We start from the raw sequence: 23,746 nt of genomic DNA, 5'->3' as shown, positions 1-23,746 counted from the left end.
AGAATAAACATTGAAAACGCTTGGTCAGACCATAGGTTGTTAAATATGGCAGGGCTTCACAAATTTGTTTGGAATCTAGGAGCCAGCCAAAAGTTAGGAGCCAGTCCTTTTTAAACGAACAAAGTTTCATTTAGAACGAGAAAAATGCAATTCTTAAAGGGATGCTCTAGTCACCGGAACTGCTGCAGCTTTATGTAGTTGTTCTAGTTGCTGTAGCATGTCCCTATAGGCTTTTCAATGTAACTACTGCCTTTTCAGAGAAAATGCAGTGTTTACATTGCAGCCTTGGGACCCATTTCTAGTGGCAGTCACTCAGACGACCACTGGAGGTGATTCCTACATCAGGTGTAGCAACCTTCAGCACTCCAGATGTTTTAGGCTAAACCTCCCATGATGCCTTGTCTGTATTATGGGAGATAATAAGGTTGCCTACCCCATCTAGATGCTGAACCTATGTTCAGCTCGCCATGATCTGCATGGAGGCGCTGAATGTTCGCCGTAGAGATGCATTGATCCAATGTATCTCTTTGGGGAGATGCTGATTGGCGCAGCACAGTCTTTTGCTGCGCATGCACAATATCCTCCCAAAGCTTTACTATGGGAAAGCATTGGCTTAGCTGAGATCATAAGGATTGATGATCTCAGCCATGGAAGAGAGACCAGCTGTGGCGAAACCGGCACGCAGTGGGGAAAAAAGGTGAGTAAAAATATCTTTCCCATGCGATCAGAGGGGACTGATACCTAAACAGACACACTCACTGACAGACAGACACACACAAACGCATTTTCTCATAAGCTCACAAATTATTTAAATTTATGTCCACTCAGCCTTTGGGAGAGCTCAGTGGATCTTTCCCTGGCACTTGTGGGACTTCTCTGATCACCTTCCTGCAGTTCCTCCCTGCTCCCTGGGTAGGTTAAAAAAACAAGGTTTAAAATGATCATCCTTATACCACAGGCTTAATAATCTATTCATGAAGAGTAAAAACCAACTGACACAAGATATCATATCTGAAATATCTCCAAACCAAATCAAACAAAGTCTGAGAAAATCTAGAAAAATTATAGCTTAATTATTATTACAAGAGCAATAAGGCAGACAAGATTCTAACCAGGAAACGAAAAGGTAAAGTTAAAAAGAGCACATACATACGTAATAATAACATAAGGTAGTATGGTAGGTAGTACATTTATATAAACCCCTTGGATATAGGCACTTTTTTTAATTTCTACTATGCACATCTTTATAATTTGACGCTCCAACCAAGTAAGGATCAATTTAACAGCTGCTTAAAAAATACCACGCTTCACACATTATCAGAGAATCAGAATTGTAAAATAAACCCTTCACTTCTGCAGAGATTAAAACTGTAAGTGATGGACTAGGAAAATGCAAACCCCCAGCCCGAATGGTTTTACCAACCACTTTTAACAGGATACGCAATCATAAGTTTATAGATGCCTTGGTTATAATTTTTAATAATATTATTAATACGGGAAATGACAAGGGACAACATAATATCAATATTAAAACAAGGAAATTCCATAGAGCGGTCTGAAATCATCTCCCTATCATTAATAAATGTGGACATTAAAATCTTTGCCTCAGTATTTCTGTGGCTGGAAAAGTATTTGAAAGGTTATTAAAGGAACACTATTGTCACCTAAATAACTTCAGCTTAACGAAGCAGTTTTAGTGTATAGATCATGCATCTAAGGTTTTACTGCTCAATTCACTGCCATTTAGGAGTTAAATCACTTTGTTTCTGTTTATGCAGCCCTTGCCACACCTCCCCTGGCTATGATTGACACAGCCTGCATGAAAAAAAAAACTGGTTTCACTTTCAGATGTATTTTACCTTAAACAATTGTATCTCTTGCTCTGTAAATTGCATGATTTTGCTATTACATGACGAAAAATCATGATTTTATTAAAGACACGGAGGCGAGTATTGCATATCCCTTTCTTTACTGTCCACCAATAGCAGCACAGAATGAAAAAATAATGAACATGCAGTAACATAGACCCCTCCCCGCTGATGCGACCCTACCAAATAACGTCAATAACCAAGAACCGCGATAATGTCCAATGAGGAGACAACGTAGAACTGTTCACCAAGAAGAGGATAACACTTCAAAAACAGGGAAGCACAACCGGGTGATCGTAGGACCAAACTCTATCAGCGGTGGGAGTCCTCACAAGCTGAAGCATGGCATTCCACCTTTTTGGATCAGGCTGTGAAAACATAAAGGAACAGGAGCCCACAGGTTAAAGTCGATACTTGCAACCAATTTCAAGGCCAGACTAAGCAAAACCCCCACATATCTACAGTCCCACAATTCAGAGTGAATAAACAAGTCAAGGTACATAATCAACCCCGTTACGACACGGCCCCACTTACAATGCCAAACCATTCGATGTAACTCGTCTAAACATACAACAAACTGGGTGGGAAATAAAAACATTACATGAGAAATATAACATGGGTGGGACAATACTCGCCTCCGTGTCTTTAATAAAATGACTGTTCGTCATGTAATAGCAAAATCATGCAATTTTATAACAAGACACATCATATTGCAAGCTGGTCCACTTCTGCAGCAAACGTATGCGGGGCCGGTCGAAAGTAAAATTCCCGGAAAGTAGATTCCCTTGACCAATCGGCCGTCCTCACCAGACGCCCACCTGCAGTCATCATCGAAGAGGCCGAGGACCCCCGGACTGAATGGGCGCCAAAGACCGTGGTATTAAAGGGACACTATAGTCACCTGAACAACTACAGCTTAATGTAGTTGTTCAGGTATTATCTATAGCTCCCTGCAGGCAATCTAATGTAACCACTGTATTTTCAGAGAAAATACAGTGTTTACATTGATTGATAGGAATACCTCCAGTGGCCGTCACTCAGACGGCCACTAGAGGGACTTCCTATCACGCAGGGCCCTAAAAAGGCCCTGTACACGTCAGACGTATTAAAATACGTCTGACGTGTTCAGGAGAGAGAAGGCACTGTGTGCGCGCCTTCTCTCTCCAGCCTGTCAGCGGAGGAGGGGGGCGGGCAAAGACCGCGAGCTGAGCTGTCACTCAGCTCGCGGCCGCGCGCATGCGCGGTAGTGCGCTCAGCACTTCAGAGGGCGGCATGAATGCTGCCCTCTGAAGTATGTGCGGCAAAGCCGCGCATGCGCACAAGGGAGCAATGACGCTTCCAAATGGAAGCGTCTGATTGCTCTCTGCTCGCGCCCGCCTATTTCGTCATTTTGACGAAATAGGGGGCGCGGCTTCACGAGGCTCCCGGCGCTGGAACGAGGTGAGTCCCTTTAATGCCCGCCTGAGACAATAACCACTTCACCCAGCGTGACAACGTGGTGCTAGATACCGGGTGGAAAGGACGACGAAAGGATAGAAACAACTGTGGAGAAACAGCGGTACGGTGGAGTTTGGTGCGATCTTCATATTTGCGTAGGCAAGCCACTGGACACAATGCCGGAGAGGTAGGGAAACTCTGGTAGGACACCGATTTGATAGACGTCTTAGTTCGTCCACGGATGTTGAACGTTACCCCATCTGGGGTGTTTGGCCTGGCGTCAAAGTCCAGAGCTCTGACGTCCGAGACCCTCTTGCATTAGACAAGGCAGAGCAGGCAAACTAACTTTGCTGATAATTGTTTTAAGGAGAGTGCGGACTTAGCTGGCCAGGATGAGAGAAAAGACAATACAACGGAGACATCCCAGGTCGTGGAGTAGCGAGGCCTGAGTGGTCGGGAGAATCGAGAGCCCTTGAGGAGTCGGCACACTAAGGGATGTTGCCCCGTGGGACATCCGTCAAATCCTTGATGAGTCGAAGAGATGGCAGACCGGTAGAGGTTGATAGTCCGGTAAGCCCCGCTTCGAAGAGGGAAGTCAGAAATTGCAGGACCATGGTTACAGGAGCTGAAACGGGATCCGTGTCCCTAGCCAGGCACCAGCCAGCCCAAGCTCTCCAAGCTGACCCATATGCCCGTCTAGTGCCGGGAGCCCACGCTTCTGCCAACAGTCGTCTAGTCGTTTCCAAAACTCCCTGGATCTCCCAGGGTCCCCGGAGATCCGCCACGCCAGGAGCGGAAGGGAGCCTTCCAAAAGGAGGGGGTGACATCGTCCCATCGGGTCCAGCAGCAGTTAGTGAAACTACGGCAGTAGTCGGGGATAGTCCATTGTCATCTCGAGCATTTGAGGGAACCATGACTGCATCTCCCAGAAGGGGGTCACCATGACCATCTCGACCCGGTGTCTGAGAGTTTGCCGGAGGGAGCGTGGAATTATGGAGAATGGAGGGAAAGCATACAGGAGGTCTCCGCTCCAGTATTGCAGGAAGGCGTCTACTGCCTCAGCTGTGGGATCCGGCCTCCAGCCGAAGAAACGTGACAGTTGGGTGTTGAGCCGGAATGGGAAGAGGTCGATGGTAAAGGGACCCAAGAGAGATGATATACTGGAGAACACGTCCATGTCCAATCTCCAGTCGCTGGTGTCCGAAAGATATCGTGACACCCCAGTCCGCTTGAACGTTGTGCAGGCCAGGTAAGTATTCCGCGTAAACCATCAGGTTCTGTTCCAGGCAAAACTCCCAAAAGTCTTTCGCCAATCTGGCCAACACCGCAGACTGTGTACCGCCCAGGTGGTTGACATATCTCACTGCTGAGACATTGTCCATGCGGAGGCGGATGCATGCCAGGGCCTGGTCCCTCGCGAAACTAAGGATGGCGTAGGAGCCTGCCAGGAGCTCCCGCGCGTTGATGTGTAGCCGGGATCCGGATTCCGACCAGCGGCCTCCCGTCGAATCCCCCTCGCAGTGGGCCCCCCAGCCATGGAGGCTCGCATCGGAGTCGATAGTGAATTCTGGCAGCGATCTCGTAGCCGGTGAATACCCTCCATCTTGAAATGGCGGTAGCGAACCATGGCATTGAGGGGGGGCAGATTTATTATGGGCCTCATTTGACCGCCCTTCTTTTCCACCAGAAAAATGTTGCTTATGACACCTGCGGGGTTGAGAGGTGCCCCTTCTATAGCCCCTTTGACAAGGAGGGTGGAGAGTTCTTCGTCGATCAATCTGCGATCCTGGAGTGAGAAGCAGATCGGTCGAGAAGGGGGAATGTGTACAAAGTGTCCCACTATTATGAACGATAAGCACTATAGTAATCAATTGTGATTTAAAGGGACAGTACAGGGGGTAACCCTAAGTAGAGAATGCGAGCAAAGAGGAAAAGGGGGGGGGGGACTGTCCCTCAATAATGAAAGGTATCAAAGAAAATAACTTTAATGAATTGAAATACACACACACAAAAAGACTGACAGAGTTACTGATCACTACTGCCTCAATGGTGGATAATTGGGGCAGTACAAGTGGCTGTAACTGTACAAACTGGGTGTACACAGACGGAGAGGCGGTGAACAAACAAATAGGACACAAATGGGGCAAAAAAGTCTAAACAGTAGTTAAGGAAGTATATCCCTGCAGTGATGGCTGTATGATAGCCTGTTACCAGTTGCCCAGGGTGAACTTAGTATACGGATACTGATGCCATGTAACAGAATAACAATGGTAAAAGTAAGAGCAAATTGGCTACACTGTATATGACCCTGCAAATCCAGGTGTTGACTACTGAAAAAGAAAAAATTGCCCAGCATAAAAGAACAATATATACATAAGCTAGTATCCCCCTCGGGAATAACCCTGTGTTGAAAGAAATGTGTGTATACAACAGGGTCCCAATAGGTAAATCGGGGGATATAGCTCAACAAGCAGCACGTTGCTAACAGGAGAAGGGGATGTTATTGGTCTAAACAATACCCATCATAAAGTTAGATTTAGTGGCTAGTATGTGCCTTGGTGGGCACTTGGCTAGAGTAGCGACAAAGCTATACAGTTGCTAGTAAATTGTCACTAGCTGCAAGGGCTAATAACCCCCTTGGCGAAGTCCCTGCGTAACAATCAAGTGCAGCAGAGTTCCAATGGGTATACCGGGGGATAAAGCCAATAATCAGTGAGCAGCTAATAGTGAGTCATGAGATAGTGAGATTGCAGGCTAGCAAGTGCCTTCATGGGCACCTGACTGTAATAACACTGGATACCAGGCTACAGAACCCCCTAGGAAATGCCACTGTGTAAACAAAAGTACAGCAGGGTCCCAATAGGTATACAGGGGGGTATAGCCAATGATGAGAGGGCAGCTAATGATAGGGCACTGAGCAAAAAGCTTGCTGGCTAGTGTATGTCTTAGTGAGCGTCTGGCTGTAATGGCAACACTGTGCACTAGCTAGCGATTGTCCTGAACTGTGCCTTCGTGGGCACCTAGTAAAGGAGAGAAAATATATATATAGCTTGCTAGTAAATACCCTAATCTGTGCCTTCGTGGGCACCTAGCAGTAAGGATAATAAGCCCACTAACGTGCTAAAATAGAGTATCCGAGCTATTACCCTAATCTGTGCCTTCGTGGGCACCTAGCAGTAAGGATGATACGCTTACTAACGTGCTAAATCAATTCTCCGAGCTGTTAATCTAATGTCACGAGATTAAGAGAGGAGAGGTCCAGAGATCCTGAGTAGAGCAAAGATAAGTGCAATGTCTATGTGCAAGGTAGCACAGAACTCAACACAAGTTGAGTTATACAGGACCAAACGTCGAGCCCCGACGCGCGTTTCGCCAGAGACAGGCTCATCAGGGGGAACCGACTCTCCAGAGAGGGTGAGTTTAAATAACCCGCCAAGAGTCATCATTGGATCAACCAAAAGTGTGATGTCATCCGCGGTAGTCAGCCGCTACGGAGGCTGGGCGCGTCCAAAATTAGAGGTATGGCGCTAGCCAACGAATAGATCGTGTTCTACGTGTCTGATCACAAGCAATGGAAAACCCTGGAGTAGTGCTGACAAAGGAAAGGGGAGAAAGGAGGTTAGAATCTGCCCCTTAATAGAAAAAGCCGGTAGTTGCGACCATTTACACAAATTGATAATTGTTGCCAGCACTTTGATGGTAAGGAGTGGGTCGTGCTTGTGACAGAGGGATGATGCATATTAATGCTATGGTTGAAGGTCTAACACACAAGTTAGACCTGTCATTTTTGGAGTGTGTTGGAGCAGTTATAATTACTGACATATGTTAAGATAGTGATAATGCACCAAGGTGCTAATCAGTTAAAAGTAAGTTGTTAACAGTGCTTGTCATCGGTGAATGAATGCGGTATAATTGAATTCTTCATTCAATCCCGATGGGGCCAACGTCTTAAAGAGATAAATCCATTTAGATTCTTTTTGTAACAGGATCCGGTTGAAGTCTCCTTTTCTGGGATTGGGCAATAATTTTTCTATTGCCTGAAATCTTAGATTGTCAGATTTGCCTTCATGAAAATTGGTGATGTGTCTAGCCACTGGTGTAGGAGTGATGGTGTTTTCAATTGAGTTAATGTGCTGTAAGATTCTCCTACGGAACTGCTGGAATGTCTTTCCGATGTATTGTACACCACAACTACATGTGATGAGATAGACAACCCGGGTTGTGCTGCAATTCACCAGTGCATTGGTGGCTATGGTGATATTAGACTGTGTTGACTGGACAGTCTTGGAAGGTGTGATATATCGGCATGCCTTACAATGTCCACACCTGTACGTCCCTTTGGTACTGGTTAGCCAATTGCTGGGTGGGGATGGTAATGACAGGTGACTATGGACAAGGAGGTCCTGTAAGTTGGTGGGTCTACGTGCTGTTAAGGGAGGGTAGTTGGGGAGAATGTCTTTCAAAAGGGGGTTATGGAGTAAAATTGGCCAGTTTTTGTGCAGTATATCAGACATGGTGTTCCAGCCTCGGTCGAACGTGGCGATACACCTAGGTGTCTTTGAATCTGCTTTAGGTTTACTGGTCGTCAAGCTCACATGTCTATTAATCCCACTTGCTCTTTGGAATGCCTGCTTGAGAATGCGGTTCGGATAACCTAACTCTTTGAATCTGGATCTTAATAGTTTGCATTCATTATTGTAAGTAGAGTCTTCAGAGCAGTTTCTTCTCGCTCGTAGGTATTGGCTAAAAGGGATTGAAGCTTTTAGCTTAAAGGGATGATGGCTATCCCAGTGGAGAAGACTATTGGTCGAGGTAGATTTTCGGAATAATTCAGTTTGAATGCTACCATCTTCTGTAAGGATTATTTTGAGATCTAAGAACACTAATTCGTGTTCGTGGATCACATGTGTAAGCTTCAAGTTGATCTCGTTGTCATTAAGGGTTTGTACAAACTGTTCAAAAATCTGAACAGGGCCCGTCCAAAAAAGGAGCACATCGTCGATGTATCTATGCCAGTTTAGAATATACCCTTGAAACTGGTCAAATTTCGCTGAGGTAACAATGTGTTGCTCCCACCATCCCAAAAATAAATTTGCATATGTGGGTGCGCAAGTAGTGCCCATGGCTGTCCCTGAGATTTGCAGATAATAATGACCATTAAATGTGAAGTAGTTGTGGGTCAAAATGAATTGAAGGGCATTAATAAAGAACATAGTTTGTGAATCACTATACGAGGTGTTCTCCAAAAAATATTTACAGGCTAGAAGACCCATTTGGTGGGGTATGTTGGTATAAAGAGCCACCACATCCAGGCTAGCTAGCATGGTATATGGGGGGACTGACATGTCATGCAAAAGTTGCAGGGTGGTCTTGGTGTCTTGGAGGTATGAGGGTAACTTTAGTACAATTGGATGTAAAATCTTCTCCATATATTGACTCAGACGCTCAGTTAAACAATTATTCCCAGATACTATGGGTCTACCTGGTGGTGGTGATATGCCTTTATGTACTTTGGGAAGACAATAGAACGTAGCGATTGTCGGATTCTTATGAGGTAATAGGAATTTAAATTCCTCTGTAGTGATAACCTGCTGTGTCATGGCTTCAGTCAGTAGGGTGTCTAGCTCGCTTAAGAATATGGTGGTTGGATCAGAAGGAAGATGTCTCAACCAATTTGAGATGACATCTAATCACATGCCCATCCCTAATAACCTGAGCCCGCAAGAACGCCTAGCATTAAAAGAACTCCAAACACTTGACAACATCATTATTAAACCTGCGGACAAGGGTGGAAATATTGTCCTACAGAATAGACATGACTACATCAATATGTGTATGATCCATCTGAATGACAGTCTAAGCTACAGGACCCTTCCTTCTGATCCAACCACCATATTCTTAAGCGAGCTAGACACCCTACTGACTGAAGCCATGACACAGCAGGTTATCACTACAGAGGAATTTAAATTCCTATTACCTCATAAGAATCCGACAATCGCTACGTTCTATTGTCTTCCCAAAGTACATAAAGGCATATCACCACCACCAGGTAGACCCATAGTATCTGGGAATAATTGTTTAACTGAGCGTCTGAGTCAATATATGGAGAAGATTTTACATCCAATTGTACTAAAGTTACCCTCATACCTCCAAGACACCAAGACCACCCTGCAACTTTTGCATGACATGTCAGTCCCCCCATATACCATGCTAGCTAGCCTGGATGTGGTGGCTCTTTATACCAACATACCCCACCAGATGGATCTTCTAGCCTGTAAATATTTTTTGGAGAACACCTCGTATAGTGATTCACAAACTATGTTCTTTATTAATGCCCTTCAAATCATTTTGACCCACAACTACTTCACATTTAATGGTCATTATTATCTGCAAATCTCAGGGACAGCCATGGGCACTACTTGCGCACCCACATATGCAAATTTATTTTTGGGATGGTGGGAGCAACACATTGTTACCTCAGCGAAATTTGACCAGTTTCAAGGGTATATTCTAAACTGGCATAGATACATCGACGATGTGCTCCTTTTTTGGACGGGCCCTGTTCAGATTTTTGAACAGTTTGTACAAACCCTTAATGACAACGAGATCAACTTGAAGCTTACACATGTGATCCACGAACACGAATTAGTGTTCTTAGATCTCAAAATAATCCTTACAGAAGATGGTAGCATTCAAACTGAATTATTCCGAAAATCTACCTCGACCAATAGTCTTCTCCACTGGGATAGCCATCATCCCTTTAAGCTAAAAGCTTCAATCCCTTTTAGCCAATACCTACGAGCGAGAAGAAACTGCTCTGAAGACTCTACTTACAATAATGAATGCAAACTATTAAGATCCAGATTCAAAGAGTTAGGTTATCCGAACCGCATTCTCAAGCAGGCATTCCAAAGAGCAAGTGGGATTAATAGACATGTGAGCTTGACGACCAGTAAACCTAAAGCAGATTCAAAGACACCTAGGTGTATCGCCACGTTCGACCGAGGCTGGAACACCATGTCTGATATACTGCACAAAAACTGGCCAATTTTACTCCATAACCCCCTTTTGAAAGACATTCTCCCCAACTACCCTCCCTTAACAGCACGTAGACCCACCAACTTACAGGACCTCCTTGTCCATAGCCACCTGTCATTACCATCCCCACCCAGCAATTGGCTAACCAGTACCAAAGGGACGTACAGGTGTGGACATTGTAAGGCATGCCGATATATCACACCTTCCAAGACTGTCCAGTCAACACAGTCTAATATCACCATAGCCACCAATGCACTGGTGAATTGCAGCACAACCCGGGTTGTCTATCTCATCACATGTAGTTGTGGTGTACAATACATCGGAAAGACATTCCAGCAGTTCCGTAGGAGAATCTTACAGCACATTAACTCAATTGAAAACACCATCACTCCTACACCAGTGGCTAGACACATCACCAATTTTCATGAAGGCAAATCTGACAATCTAAGATTTCAGGCAATAGAAAAATTATTGCCCAATCCCAGAAAAGGAGACTTCAACCGGATCCTGTTACAAAAAGAATCTAAATGGATTTATCTCTTTAAGACGTTGGCCCCATCGGGATTGAATGAAGAATTCAATTATACCGCATTCATTCACCGATGACAAGCACTGTTAACAACTTACTTTTAACTGATTAGCACCTTGGTGCATTATCACTATCTTAACATATGTCAGTAATTATAACTGCTCCAACACACTCCAAAAATGACAGGTCTAACTTGTGTGTTAGACCTTCAACCATAGCATTAATATGCATCATCCCTCTGTCACAAGCACGACCCACTCCTTACCATCAAAGTGCTGGCAACAATTATCAATTTGTGTAAATGGTCGCAACTACCGGCTTTTTCTATTAAGGGGCAGATTCTAACCTCCTTTCTCCCCTTTCCTTTGTCAGCACTACTCCAGGGTTTTCCATTGCTTGTGATCAGACACGTAGAACACGATCTATTCGTTGGCTAGCGCCATACCTCTAATTTTGGACGCGCCCAGCCTCCGTAGCGGCTGACTACCGCGGATGACATCACACTTTTGGTTGATCCAATGATGACTCTTGGCGGGTTATTTAAACTCACCCTCTCTGGAGAGTCGGTTCCCCCTGATGAGCCTGTCTCTGGCGAAACGCGCGTCGGGGCTCGACGTTTGGTCCTGTATAACTCAACTTGTGTTGAGTTCTGTGCTACCTTGCACATAGACATTGCACTTATCTTTGCTCTACTCAGGATCTCTGGACCTCTCCTCTCTTAATCTCGTGACATTAGATTAACAGCTCGGAGAATTGATTTAGCACGTTAGTAAGCGTATCATCCTTACTGCTAGGTGCCCACGAAGGCACAGATTAGGGTAATAGCTCGGATACTCTATTTTAGCACGTTAGTGGGCTTATTATCCTTACTGCTAGGTGCCCACGAAGGCACAGATTAGGGTATTTACTAGCAAGCTATATATATATTTTCTCTCCTTTACTAGGTGCCCACGAAGGCACAGTTCAGGACAATCGCTAGCTAGTGCACAGTGTTGCCATTACAGCCAGACGCTCACTAAGACATACACTAGCCAGCAAGCTTTTTGCTCAGTGCCCTATCATTAGCTGCCCTCTCATCATTGGCTATACCCCCCTGTATACCTATTGGGACCCTGCTGTACTTTTGTTTACACAGTGGCATTTCCTAGGGGGTTCTGTAGCCTGGTATCCAGTGTTATTACAGTCAGGTGCCCATGAAGGCACTTGCTAGCCTGCAATCTCACTATCTCATGACTCACTATTAGCTGCTCACTGATTATTGGCTTTATCCCCCGGTATACCCATTGGAACTCTGCTGCACTTGATTGTTACGCAGGGACTTCGCCAAGGGGGTTATTAGCCCTTGCAGCTAGTGACAATTTACTAGCAACTGTATAGCTTTGTCGCTACTCTAGCCAAGTGCCCACCAAGGCACATACTAGCCACTAAATCTAACTTTATGATGGGTATTGTTTAGACCAATAACATCCCCTTCTCCTGTTAGCAACGTGCTGCTTGTTGAGCTATATCCCCCGATTTACCTATTGGGACCCTGTTGTATACACACATTTCTTTCAACACAGGGTTATTCCCGAGGGGGATACTAGCTTATGTATATATTCTTTTATGCTGGGCAATTTTTTCTTTTTCAGTAGTCAACACCTGGATTTGCAGGGTCATATACAGTGTAGCCAATTTGCTCTTACTTTTACCATTGTTATTCTGTTACATGGCATCAGTATCCGTATACTAAGTTCACCCTGGGCAACTGGTAACAGGCTATCATACAGCCATCACTGCAGGGATATACTTCCTTAACTACTGTTTAGACTTTTTTGCCCCATTTGTGTCCTATTTGTTTGTTCACCGCCTCTCCGTCTGTGTACACCCAGTTTGTACAGTTACAGCCACTTGTACTGCCCCAATTATCCACCATTGAGGCAGTAGTGATCAGTAACTCTGTCAGTCTTTTTGTGTGTGTGTGTGTATTTCAATTCATTAAAGTTATTTTCTTTGATACCTTTCATTATTGAGGGACAGTCCCCCCCCCCCCCTTTTCCTCTTTGCTCAAAGTGTCCCACTAGTTCTATCTGGAAACCCCGAACAGTGGTCAGTACCCAAGGGTCTGAGGTAATTAGTGACCAAGCTGGGAAAAATGTTGGAGTCTGCCCCCTACACATGAGAAGAAATACGATGTATGAGGGAACTCACCGTGTAAGGTCGTCTGGAACTGGAGTTGCCCCGGAAACCTCTGGATCGCCACTGGCGTCTGCGTGACGGGAAGAAAGTGGGACGGGTATTAGTCTCCTGGTAGTTAGCACGTTTCTGGAAGGAGCCTCGTCACGTGCCACGGGATTGGAAGTAGGTACGGCCAGACAGACGGCTCCTGATTCTGCCCGCCCGGGTGGAGACCCGCCCCTGGAATACCCGTCTCATGGAGACCTGGGCCTTGTCAAGGGCTGTAAATGCCCCAACGAAACGCCCTAAGTCTTTAATAAAGGAATCGCTGAAGAGTAAGCCTTGGGCGTCCTTACCAGCTTCTGTGAGGGCAAGATTGGCCAGCTTTGGTTCAATCTTAAACAAGATGGCTTTACGCCGTTCTATAGAGAGGGAGGTGTTAATGCTCCCTGTACCCAACCACGTAGGTCTTCAGGGTCAGCCATGCGGTTCCCCGCTCTGGCGTCTTCCGCCAAGTCAAACAATTTGGCCAGAGGGCCGAAAATATCCAGGTGTTTATCCTGGCAAGATTTCAAGGCAGATTCTAGCCCTTTACGGGGGTTCCAGCCCAGTTTAGTGAGGAACTGAGTCATTTTGGGGTCTACCTCAGGAGTGTCACATATTTTATTGGGCAAACAGGCCTGGGACACTCCGCCCTCAATTTGTTACGTGCTGCTTTGCTAAGAGGGCGCCATACCCAATTCTCAAGGTACGTGGCAACATGATCGGCCGGGAGCCACTCTGCCGAGCTCGGATGGTGTAGGTCATCCATCCGGGTTGAAGAGTGGGACACCTAACGGATCCACGAGGGCGGACCCCGCAGCCGCGGGGTGCCTAGTCCCTGTATCCCCTCCGGACGTCTCTGCCTGAGCAGACGGAAGGAGGTCAAAGCCCACATCTGCTGCATCCATATCAGAGTCACTGTCCGACTCAATCTTAGCCTCCTCACCTAACCCGATATCTGAGTCGGAGTCGCTCTCTAACTGTGCTCTGGCACATTTCCATGGCCGCGCTCGTTCTGCCTGCCGCAGAAAGGCTCTTTTGCGTGGATGGGACACGCTTTATGGGGCGACCGTAGGTACGCCAGTCATAGAGTTTCTGGAGCAGAGGGATGTTTGGACTTATGGGTAGCCTTTCTGGGTGCCTCTCCCGGCGGGTCCACAGCAGGACGCGATAGTGGCGTCGTGGAACCCGAGAAATGCTCGTCCGAAGGATGTGGCAATAGGGCTTGAGAAATAGTATGGGAGAGGGTAGATGACATGGACCCCATGGCTGCCATAATGGCGTCTGTCACGGAGCGCTGCAGCACTAGGATTTGTGCCCCTTCAGGGTGGGTGGTTCTGTCTACCAGGGTGGGTGGAGTGCCCGAGGTGACAGGGGTCTCACCCAAATTAAATGGGGCATTAGTCTCCCCAGAGGGTGGGGATCCCAAAGGTAGTCTGGGTCACCCAAAACTGAAAGCAATAGATATGAGCAATCTCACCAGGGCCCAGACCAGTGGCACACGCGCACACACAAGATAGGGAGGAAGACAGGAAGTCAGAAAATGGCCGCTGGCAATCTCGCGAGATTCGCTGCAAAATATTGTGAAAATTGGCTAAGTTAAAGAACCGAACGTTCGGTAGAAAATAAACTAATTTGTGGAAATAGACTAATATAAGGAAAAAACAGACGAACGAGTAGTTCGTGCAAAAATGAGTCGAACGCGGCAAACAGGCTGTTTGCCGGGGGGAAAAAGTGAACAGCATGTGTTCGTGACGAATCAGCCGAACGGGCTTAATTCGTGCACGAAAAACAGCCGAACACAGCGGAGAACGGGCGCAAAAGGGCGCCAAGGGAAAAGGAGTGATAAACAAAATATATAACAAGGGAGGTCTGGACCCTGGGTACACAGAGAAAACACACAGATGTGTAGCATCAAACAAGCAGAGCAAAAACAAATAATAAAAAATCTCTAACAAATAAAATAGAAGACTATAAAAGAATCAATAACAGATAAACCTATACAGTGTAATGCAAGGATATCAATAATATCAATAGCAGGTAATAAACAAGTAATCAGAGAGAAGATGTGACATGTACTTATCTTTGTATCGGAGCAGCAAAGAAAGAGGGAAATGGAAGGGAAGTGCTGCCTATTATACTAGGACCTGAGCGGGGAGGGGCCCATGTTACTGTATGTTCATTATTTTTTCATTCTGTTTGTATTCTTTGCTGCTATTGGTGGACAGTAAAGAAAGGGATATGCAATATGAGCCTCCGTGTCTTGTTATAAAATTGAACTTTAATCACATAGAGGAGGCTCTTTCAGGGTCTAGCAAGCTATTAACATAGCAGTAATCTAAATTAAACAGAACTTAAATAAAGAAAGGATAAACTTTAGATGACTCTTTACAGGAAGTGTATAGGAAAGCTGTGCAAGTCACATGCAGGGAGGTGTGACTAGGGTTCATAAACAAAGTGATTTAACGCCTAAATGGCAGAGAATTGAGCAGTGAGGCTGCAAGGGCATGTTCTATACACAAAACTGTTTAATTAAGCTAAAGTTGTTTTGGTGACTATAGTGTCCCTTTAAGGGAAAATATTCAGAAAATCATTGAGAAGAATGTGGTTATCAGCAAAAATCTGCATGGTAGTTGCATTCTACGAAGAAGTAAGTAGAAGTATAGATCAGGGTATTGCAGTGGACGTTATCTACTTGGATTTCCCCAAGGTGTTTGATGTACCACACAATAGATTAGTGTTCAAAATAAAAGAAGATTGTCTAGATAAAACTCTTGTTCTTGGGTAGAACACTAGCCTTAAAATAGGTATTCACAAAGGTCTGGCAACCCTGGGAGGAATATCTAGAACGCTGGCAACCCTGAGAGGAATATCTAGAACGCTAACAACCTAAAGGTACAGGGAAAACGGATGGCCTCGGGTAAACAGGGGGTTCCCCACAGGTAGGTCTCAACTAAGGAGTTGGATCCGTCGCTTTCCCCCTCGGCTCCCCACTAGCCCCCCCACCCCACAATTGTCTCCCCCCTTTCCGATTGCTTACCTCTCACCCCTCTTCTTCCCTCTATCTTTTCATTTTCTCACCCCTAGATAAACCAAAAATGAGACAGGAGATGGTACACGGTGCACAGCTATGCTCGTAAGGAGTGTTACCAAAAAGAGGGCCTAAGAGCAGGCACAAACCTACTTAAAGGACCAATATAGTGCCAGGAAAACCTCTTGTTTTCCTGGCACTATATTGTCTCTAGGTCCCCCCCACCCTTAGGGTCCCCCTCCCCCCGGGCTCTAGGGTGAGGAAGGGGTTAAACACATACCTTTTTTCCACCGCTGGGCTCCCTCGGCGGTGGGGACTGTCCGCCTTCTTTCCCCGTCATCGGCTGAATGCGCACGCGCATGCAACCAGTCTCATAGGAAAGCATTCTCAAATATTAATATTAGAAACCCTCTACCAATATTAGTCAGTAATTATTTAAACACTTAAACATGAGCATATTGAAAAGCCTATTACTAAGGCCACAGAAGTTATAAGCTTGACTTTTCCAAAATACTGTCAGGGGTCAGTTGGTCTTGCATAGTTTGGAGCTGTGCTTTGGGTCATTGTCCAGTTGTAAGAGGAAATTGACTCCAATCGAGCACCATCCACAGGGTAGGGCTTTGCAAAAAAGAGTGATAGCCTTCCTTTTTCAATGTACTTTTACCCTGTATAAATCTTCCACTTTACCACCACCAAAGCCCTCCCCCCCCCCCTACCATCACATTGCCTAGATGATGCTTGACAGATGGCATCCTCCAGTATCTTTTCATTAAGTATCATTTGGTCTGGGTCACACAAATGTTCTTCTTGTCATACAAACACCTCAAATTTAGATTTGTCTGTCCATTACATTTTTTTTTTCCATAATCTTCCACTATCCAGTGTCAATGTTCGTTTGCCCATTTTAATATGAGATTAACAAACTGAAAGTGTTAATGTGAGACTGACCAACATTCCATCACGGATAGGGTTAATTTTAGCTTGGCTGAATCTTAAAACTAACAGCCTTGTACACTGCGTAATTTTGCACCTGACCATACTAGAATGTCACATACCTAGTCTAAGACACTACTCTATAATAAAAAGACCCCACCTAGGAATGCCCTCTTAGATAAGTTTAATATCAATGATTTGTTCTATACTTCCACCAATGTTGTGAGCACGAGACTGACATGAATTTCTACATCACTTTCTATTGGTTCATGCACCAAGACAGTGCTCTTTCACAAGGCATAAAATGTATTCATGTATAAGTATTGTGTTTTTTAGTGGTGTCTGGGATCCACCTTGACACACCCTCTCTGTATAAAACCTTTGTTGCACCATTAAACAGCGGAGTTAAGCCAGTGATTACAAATGGTGGAATTCTTGTCTGGGAAGAAAAATAATTCCATGGCAAGGCTGAAGTTTTAGAGTGATCAATCACTACTTTCTGGGAAGGTTTACAATTTTTTTGTTTTACACTGCCACATTGCAAAAAAATGTTCAGGAATGGTTTGAGGAACATGACAAAACATTCAAGGTGTTGTCTTGGCCTTTCAAATTCCCCAGAATATAATACGATTGAGCATGTGTAATGTTCTGGAACAACAAATCCGATCCATGAACGTCCCACTTCGCAACCTGCAGGACTTAAAATGATATGCTGCTCACATCTGGGTGCCAGATACCATAGTCCATATTCAAAGGTCTTGTAAAGTCCATGCCTCCATTCATCTGAGTTATTTTGGCAACACGAGGGGGTCTACATGCTATTAGGCAGGTGTTTCTAATGTTTTGGCTGATCAGTTTATAGTTATGTGAGGGTATTTACATACAGTGACAACTCAAGATGATTTCAAATTGACTATTTTAAAGAGACACTGGTGGCACTGACTTCATAATCAGCATTAAACTGTTTTAATGTTAAACTAGAGTCCACAGAAACCCATCCCCTCTGTGCTGCTTGGATTAATGAGGAAGCACTAGCATGTGCACCAATGGGTGACTGAAATAGGCTGAATTTGGTCAGCTGATACTCTCAGCCAATTACAATTTTGTTATGAATCGGTAGTGCTACAGAGAAGTGTGTAATGTCTGCCTAGGCCATACTTCTATTGGGGACGAGGAGTCACTGACCCATATTCAGCGTTAAATAGCTAAACATAGCAACATTGCCAGGGGACTCCAGACACTATAACCAATTTAATGAGACAAAATGATTATAGTACTTACAATGTCCATTTAATGATAAACGAGAGGACAGATAAATATCCCCTTTGTGCTACTTATGCTATTAAAGAAGCATTAGGTAGAACATTGGCTTTAGGATAGAGTACAACGAGTTCTCATTAATGGTAAATTTTCAGGCTGGACAAAAGCGGTAATTGGTGTCCCTCAGGGTTCTGTTTTAGGACCGCTTCTTTTTAACATATTTATAAATGATCTTGAAATAGGCATTGAAAGCCATGTTTCAGTGTTTGCAGATGACACAAAACTCTGTAAAGTAATAAAATGTGAGCAGGATATTGCATTGCTGCAGAGGGATTTGAATAGATTGGGGGATTGGGCACTAATATGGCAGATTAAATTTTACGTAGAGAAATGCAAAGTTATGCACTTCAGGGTCAAGAATGCACAAGCAACTTACACCCTAAATGGTGGTGAATTAGGGATAAGCACACACGAGAAGGCTTTGGGAATTGTTATAGACCACAAATTAGGCAGCAATATGCAATGTCAATCTGCAGTTGCTTAGGCTAGTAAGGTTTTGTCATGTATAAATAGGGGCATAAATTCTCGAGATGAAAATATAATTTTGCCTCTTTATAAATCGCTGGTAAGACCACACCTTGAATATGCTGTGCAATTTTGGGCACCTGTTTTAAAGAAGGATATCATAATAAGTGTGGGTGCACATTGTTGCATAGTTTGTTGTCTATAACAATTCTCAAGTCCTTTTCGTGTGGTGTTATCCCTAATTTGCTTCCATTAAGGTTCACTAGTTGCCCTAGCTTCACTAACACTAGTCTAAACATCAACAGAAGAAGTGAATATAGGATGCTTTGCTTGCCTTCTATGCAGAGTTGCAAAGAAAAAAACATATCTTAGGCTAGTTTGTAAAAAGAAGAGCTTAAGCTGCAACTGGATAAATACTTGCAAAAACATAACATACATGGATATCATTTAATTAGTGGGGTAATAGCTGCTTGATCCAAGGAGACATCTGACAGCTATTTTGGGGGTCCTTCAGCAGAAAAAAACGTATTTGGAGCGCAGTGTAAAAGATGCTAAAGACAACATAAGAGAAATATTGATGACCAGAAGAGCACAATAATCAACTTGTCTGTTTAATTTCTGAAATAAAAATTTTTATTCCACTATCCGATATATAATTATTGTTCCTAATATTTACAGTCATGTTTACTGCAGTCTCCTAGTAACCAGAAGTTCTTGAATGTACTTATTGGTACAACTACTTAACTCTGAATTAAAATTTGGAGTAGATGTGTATATCTAGTGATGTTACTTAGAATGCTTACCTTTGTGCATGCATGGTGTATGGTGTATGCTACACATGTAAGATGTATGCACAGTGATAAAGTTTATGGTTAAATAATGCAAAAGCAGCAAAACTTAAATAATTACTATTTTCCAGGTTTGTCCTTCAGAGCAAAGAAAATATTCACACCCATCTATTAAACAAGCAGAAAATAGCTGATAAGAAAATTGTAGAGCTGGAGGTTGGTTTTAGTTTTGTTTATGTATTTTACTTTTACTGAGTAATACAGAAATATTTATGGAAATATTACTAAATAATTTGCTTTTCAACCTATTAATAATGCATGTATGTCCTTTTGATATCCACTATCTATAATTGTAAAACACAATATGGTGGCTCTATATAAATGCTAATAATGTTAATGAAATCCTTCCATTAAGGATCCATGATGGAATAATTCCTTTATGTATCATTTTACCTGTAGGGACTGTTTCCCTGCTGGTAACTGGGGAACGCCACGATTTGCTCGATACCTGGGGGTCCCCCTCTTCCAGCTGGGTCAAGAATTAGTAACATCAGGCTGACTGTCAAAGAAACCAGTAAAGGCACCTAGATCACTTTATTTCAGTAAAATGGTCTGGGAGCAGTGACCTTGTCCTTCTAGCCCTACATTCTAAAAGATTGCCATTTAGTAGATAAAGCAATGTTTTGATAATAGGGTTAAATAAACACTATAGGGTACAAACCTGTATTCCCGACCCTATAGTGTTAAAAACATCATCTAGCCCTCCTTGCCCCACTAAATATAGTACAATCGTACCTTTATTCCAGTCTTCTGCTGCTGGCTCTGCCTCTGATCTGCCTCCTTGGCTGACATTATCAGAATGCTTTCCCATGGGATTGGCTGAGATTGCTAAGAAGGGAGATCAATGGGCAGAGCCGGCACAAGCCAAACACTGCCATGGCCAATCAGCATCTCTATGAGGAAAGTTCAATGCTTTCCATGCAGAGGGTGGAGACATTGAATTGTCAGTGCTGTACACTGTGCAACACTACCCCAGGAAGCACCTCTAGTATCCATTTGAGGAGTTGTACCTGGAGGTATCCCTAGGCTTTAATGTAAACACTACCTTTTCCCTGAATCTCTAGTTCCTAACAAGTAGTAGTGTGAACAGCAAATCTCCAGACACTCTGTTTACAACCAACAAGCAGTTTTATTCAACCAAAAAGTGACAAAGCAGTAAAATTGCAACCTAATCCTATGTATTTTTCAAGCGTAGTCTTGTTGCTAACTTTAGTAATTTCTTCAATTACATGGTGTTTTATATTTATAAAGTTAATTTATTGATAGTGATATTGTCATAGTAAAACAGATTTTTATTAATGCTTTATAATTATTTCTGGTTTATGCCTTTCAGCAGAAAAAATCGTATTTGGAGCGCAGTGTAAAAGATGCAGAAGACAACATAAGAGAAATGTTGATGGCCCGAAGAGCACAATAATCAACTTGTCTGTTTAATTTCTGAATTAAATGTTTTTATTCCACTATCCGATATATAATTAATTTTCCTAAAAATTTAATACAGTTACGTTTACTGCAGTCACCTAGTAACCAGAAGAGCTTGAATTTATTTATTGGTGCAACTACTTTTTTTTTACTCTGGCTGACTTATTTTTTTTTTATTTTTTTTTTTGTGTGTATTTGTTTAGATTATAGCACCTCTGCATCATCGTGACAAGATAATACAGAGGCTGTTTCCCTGTTAGTACTTAAAATACATGTTAAGTCCCTGGCCATCTTGCATGTTTGATGGCAGACACAGTGTGCTTGTGCATTAACTGGCACGCCCTCAGATGATGAATGGCATTTGCATCAATTGGCATACTCTTTATAAGGAATGCTTGTGGGGGGACTGTTGATAACCAGCTTTCCCTTTGCTCCCTATTATAACAGGCGAGTGCATTGGGTGAATACTGTTTGATACCTGGTGTAACTTAGAGAAAGGTTCATCTTATAAACTGTGTTCCTTACACAACTGATTTTTCATTATATTTTCTTGCTACAATATTAACCCTTTGGCTTGATTATCATCTATTATATTTTGGTGGAGATTTAGGTTAAAGTGTTGTTAATTTAAAAGTGGAAAAAAATGTTTAAAATGAGTAGTAATAATCAATAGAATGTGACTTCTGGTATTTTCTTATTGTGGTTTCTGATAGTGATTGCCCCATTTTTTTTTTTTTTTTTAGAACTTTGTATAACCTTTCAGATTATAATACATTGATAATTATACCTCTTGATATCTTTACCTTTAGAACATTACAACCTTTTTATTAAAGGGTCACTATAGATACCCAAACCACTTGATGGTCTGGGTGCAGTGTCCCTGTCCCGTAACCCAGCAATATAACTGCAATATTTATCTTGCGGGGTAAAGACTGCTTTTAGTGGCTTTCTTCTAGACGGCCACTAGAGACATTTCCTACATTCATACTAAGTTTAATTCTGTGAAATGACACTGGATGTCCTCACTCTTTGCACGAGGACATCCAGAATCTTGAAAAAACATATGATAAATATAAGGCCTAATCCACACACGTAATAGGTTCCCCATCACAGTGACATTGTGGAAGGAGGAGCCTGCTCTAGCTCCACGGAGAGATTTTGGCGTTGGATCAGGTAAGTGAAAAAATGGATTTTGACTGCGAGCAAGGGGGCAGTGCAAATGCACCATATTGTGTTAAGAATACAGTTTTGTGTTACTAACACTATAGTGTTCCTTTAAGCCCATCAATCCTGGTATTACAAGATACTTTTTCGATTTCTGACTTTTAGTCATATAGATGTCATTATTGTTAGACTGAGCTAGTGTTATAAAGCTGAAACGTTCAGCTTGGTTAAATATTAAGTGTACAGAGAGAATTAGGTGCACACAATATTAAAAAAAAAATGCAATATAAAATCTTATTAGTACACAGAGTTTTTATCAAGCCCAACATATACACACAGTGTAATTGCATTTGGAACAGAGTTGTCGTCATCAATTAGCATTGTTATGATACTTGCACAGTATGTACAATAACGTACAAAACACAGCTTACAGCTATTTCCTATGGGGAAATTGTAGCACCTCTAATAAGATGTTTTTTTTTTTTTTTTCCTCTCTCCTCTCAGTGTAGTAAAGTATTCCTTTAGATTTATGGGCCCTCCATTTTGGTGCTATGGAATGGTGTGAAAGCAGAGGCTTGCCATGACTCTATCCCTGTAAAAAAGACTGTGCGATGTCTCTGTATAAAAGTGTGAGCATATAGAGGCACAGCAATATGAAAATTATTAGTTTTAAATGAAAGGGAGAATACAATCCTTTATAAAACAAATGTGCTGCCATGCTTAAACAAAATTAACAGTGGTTTTCATAGTCCCCAAGTGGAGCATACAGTCGTTCAGCAAAAAGTTGTGCCATGCCACTACAGTTGTTTTCAGTTAAGAGCAAGAGCAGCACAGTAGCATGAAAGCAATTTTTAAAGAGGGCAAATAAAATCCTTTAGAAAAACTTTTTGTGCAGGATGTGCAAATTGCTGCCACCGGTGTTAACAGGACACTCTGGACCCCTAAAGCACTTTAGCTTGAGCCTGAAATGCTTCATGTGTGAAGAGTGTGTTTTTTTTTTTTTTTTTTTTTAATTGCAGTCTTGAATAGAAATTGGCACCTTTCTATATTAACCATCTTACTTTAAAGCAGACAACAGGTTATGTTACTTACTGGTTTGTTTAGCTCAGTGGAGCTGAACTCAAGAGGCAGGTAGTTCTGGTAGAGCCAAGATTGCTGGTCAAAAAAAAAAAAAAGCAGATAAAAGAGAGAGAGATAAGTTGCAGAGTATGCCATTGAATTTCATACAGTGGCTTCTGAAACCCACTTAAACAATAGCGCCCATGGTTTGTGCCTTTGGAACCCTGCAGGATTAGATAGCTGCTACGGATCAACCTAATATCCTATGTCAGACATGGACAATAGATTGAGAGACATGTCTACTTCTAGGGAAAAGGGTACCCCATTTTCCCTAGAAGTAGACCTGTCTCTCAATCTAACCTATGGTTAGATTAAAATCTAGAACCTCACCTCTAACCTTACCACCAGAATCATCAGAACAAACTCCTGAACC

The 23,746-nt window shown here is 43.1% G+C and overlaps 1 protein-coding gene across 2 annotated transcripts in view; it reads left to right on the top strand.

The window, feature by feature from the left end:
• The window catches only part of PFDN1 (prefoldin subunit 1), a 99,366-nt gene extending 77,747 nt beyond the window's left edge, over nucleotides 1–21,619 (top strand). Inside the window, exons 3-4 of one of the 2 annotated variants that reach the window (XM_063445274.1) lie at nucleotides 19,740–19,824; nucleotides 21,005–21,619. In XM_063445274.1, coding sequence (XP_063301344.1) covers nucleotides 19,740–19,824; nucleotides 21,005–21,085 — 166 coding nt within the window. In that variant the 3' untranslated portion in view covers nucleotides 21,086–21,619. Of the gene's footprint in view, nucleotides 1–19,739; nucleotides 19,825–21,001 lie in introns of both variants that reach the window. The other variant, XM_063445273.1, reaches the window with a different exon arrangement.
• The last annotated feature ends 2,127 nt before the right edge of the window (nucleotides 21,620–23,746 follow it).

Source organism: Pelobates fuscus, chromosome 3 (genome assembly GCF_036172605.1).
Source record: "Pelobates fuscus isolate aPelFus1 chromosome 3, aPelFus1.pri, whole genome shotgun sequence".
Classification (NCBI taxonomy): Eukaryota; Metazoa; Chordata; class Amphibia; order Anura; family Pelobatidae; genus Pelobates; species Pelobates fuscus.
Note: the sequence above shows the minus strand (reverse complement) of the source record. Positions and strands in the feature narration are given on the sequence as shown.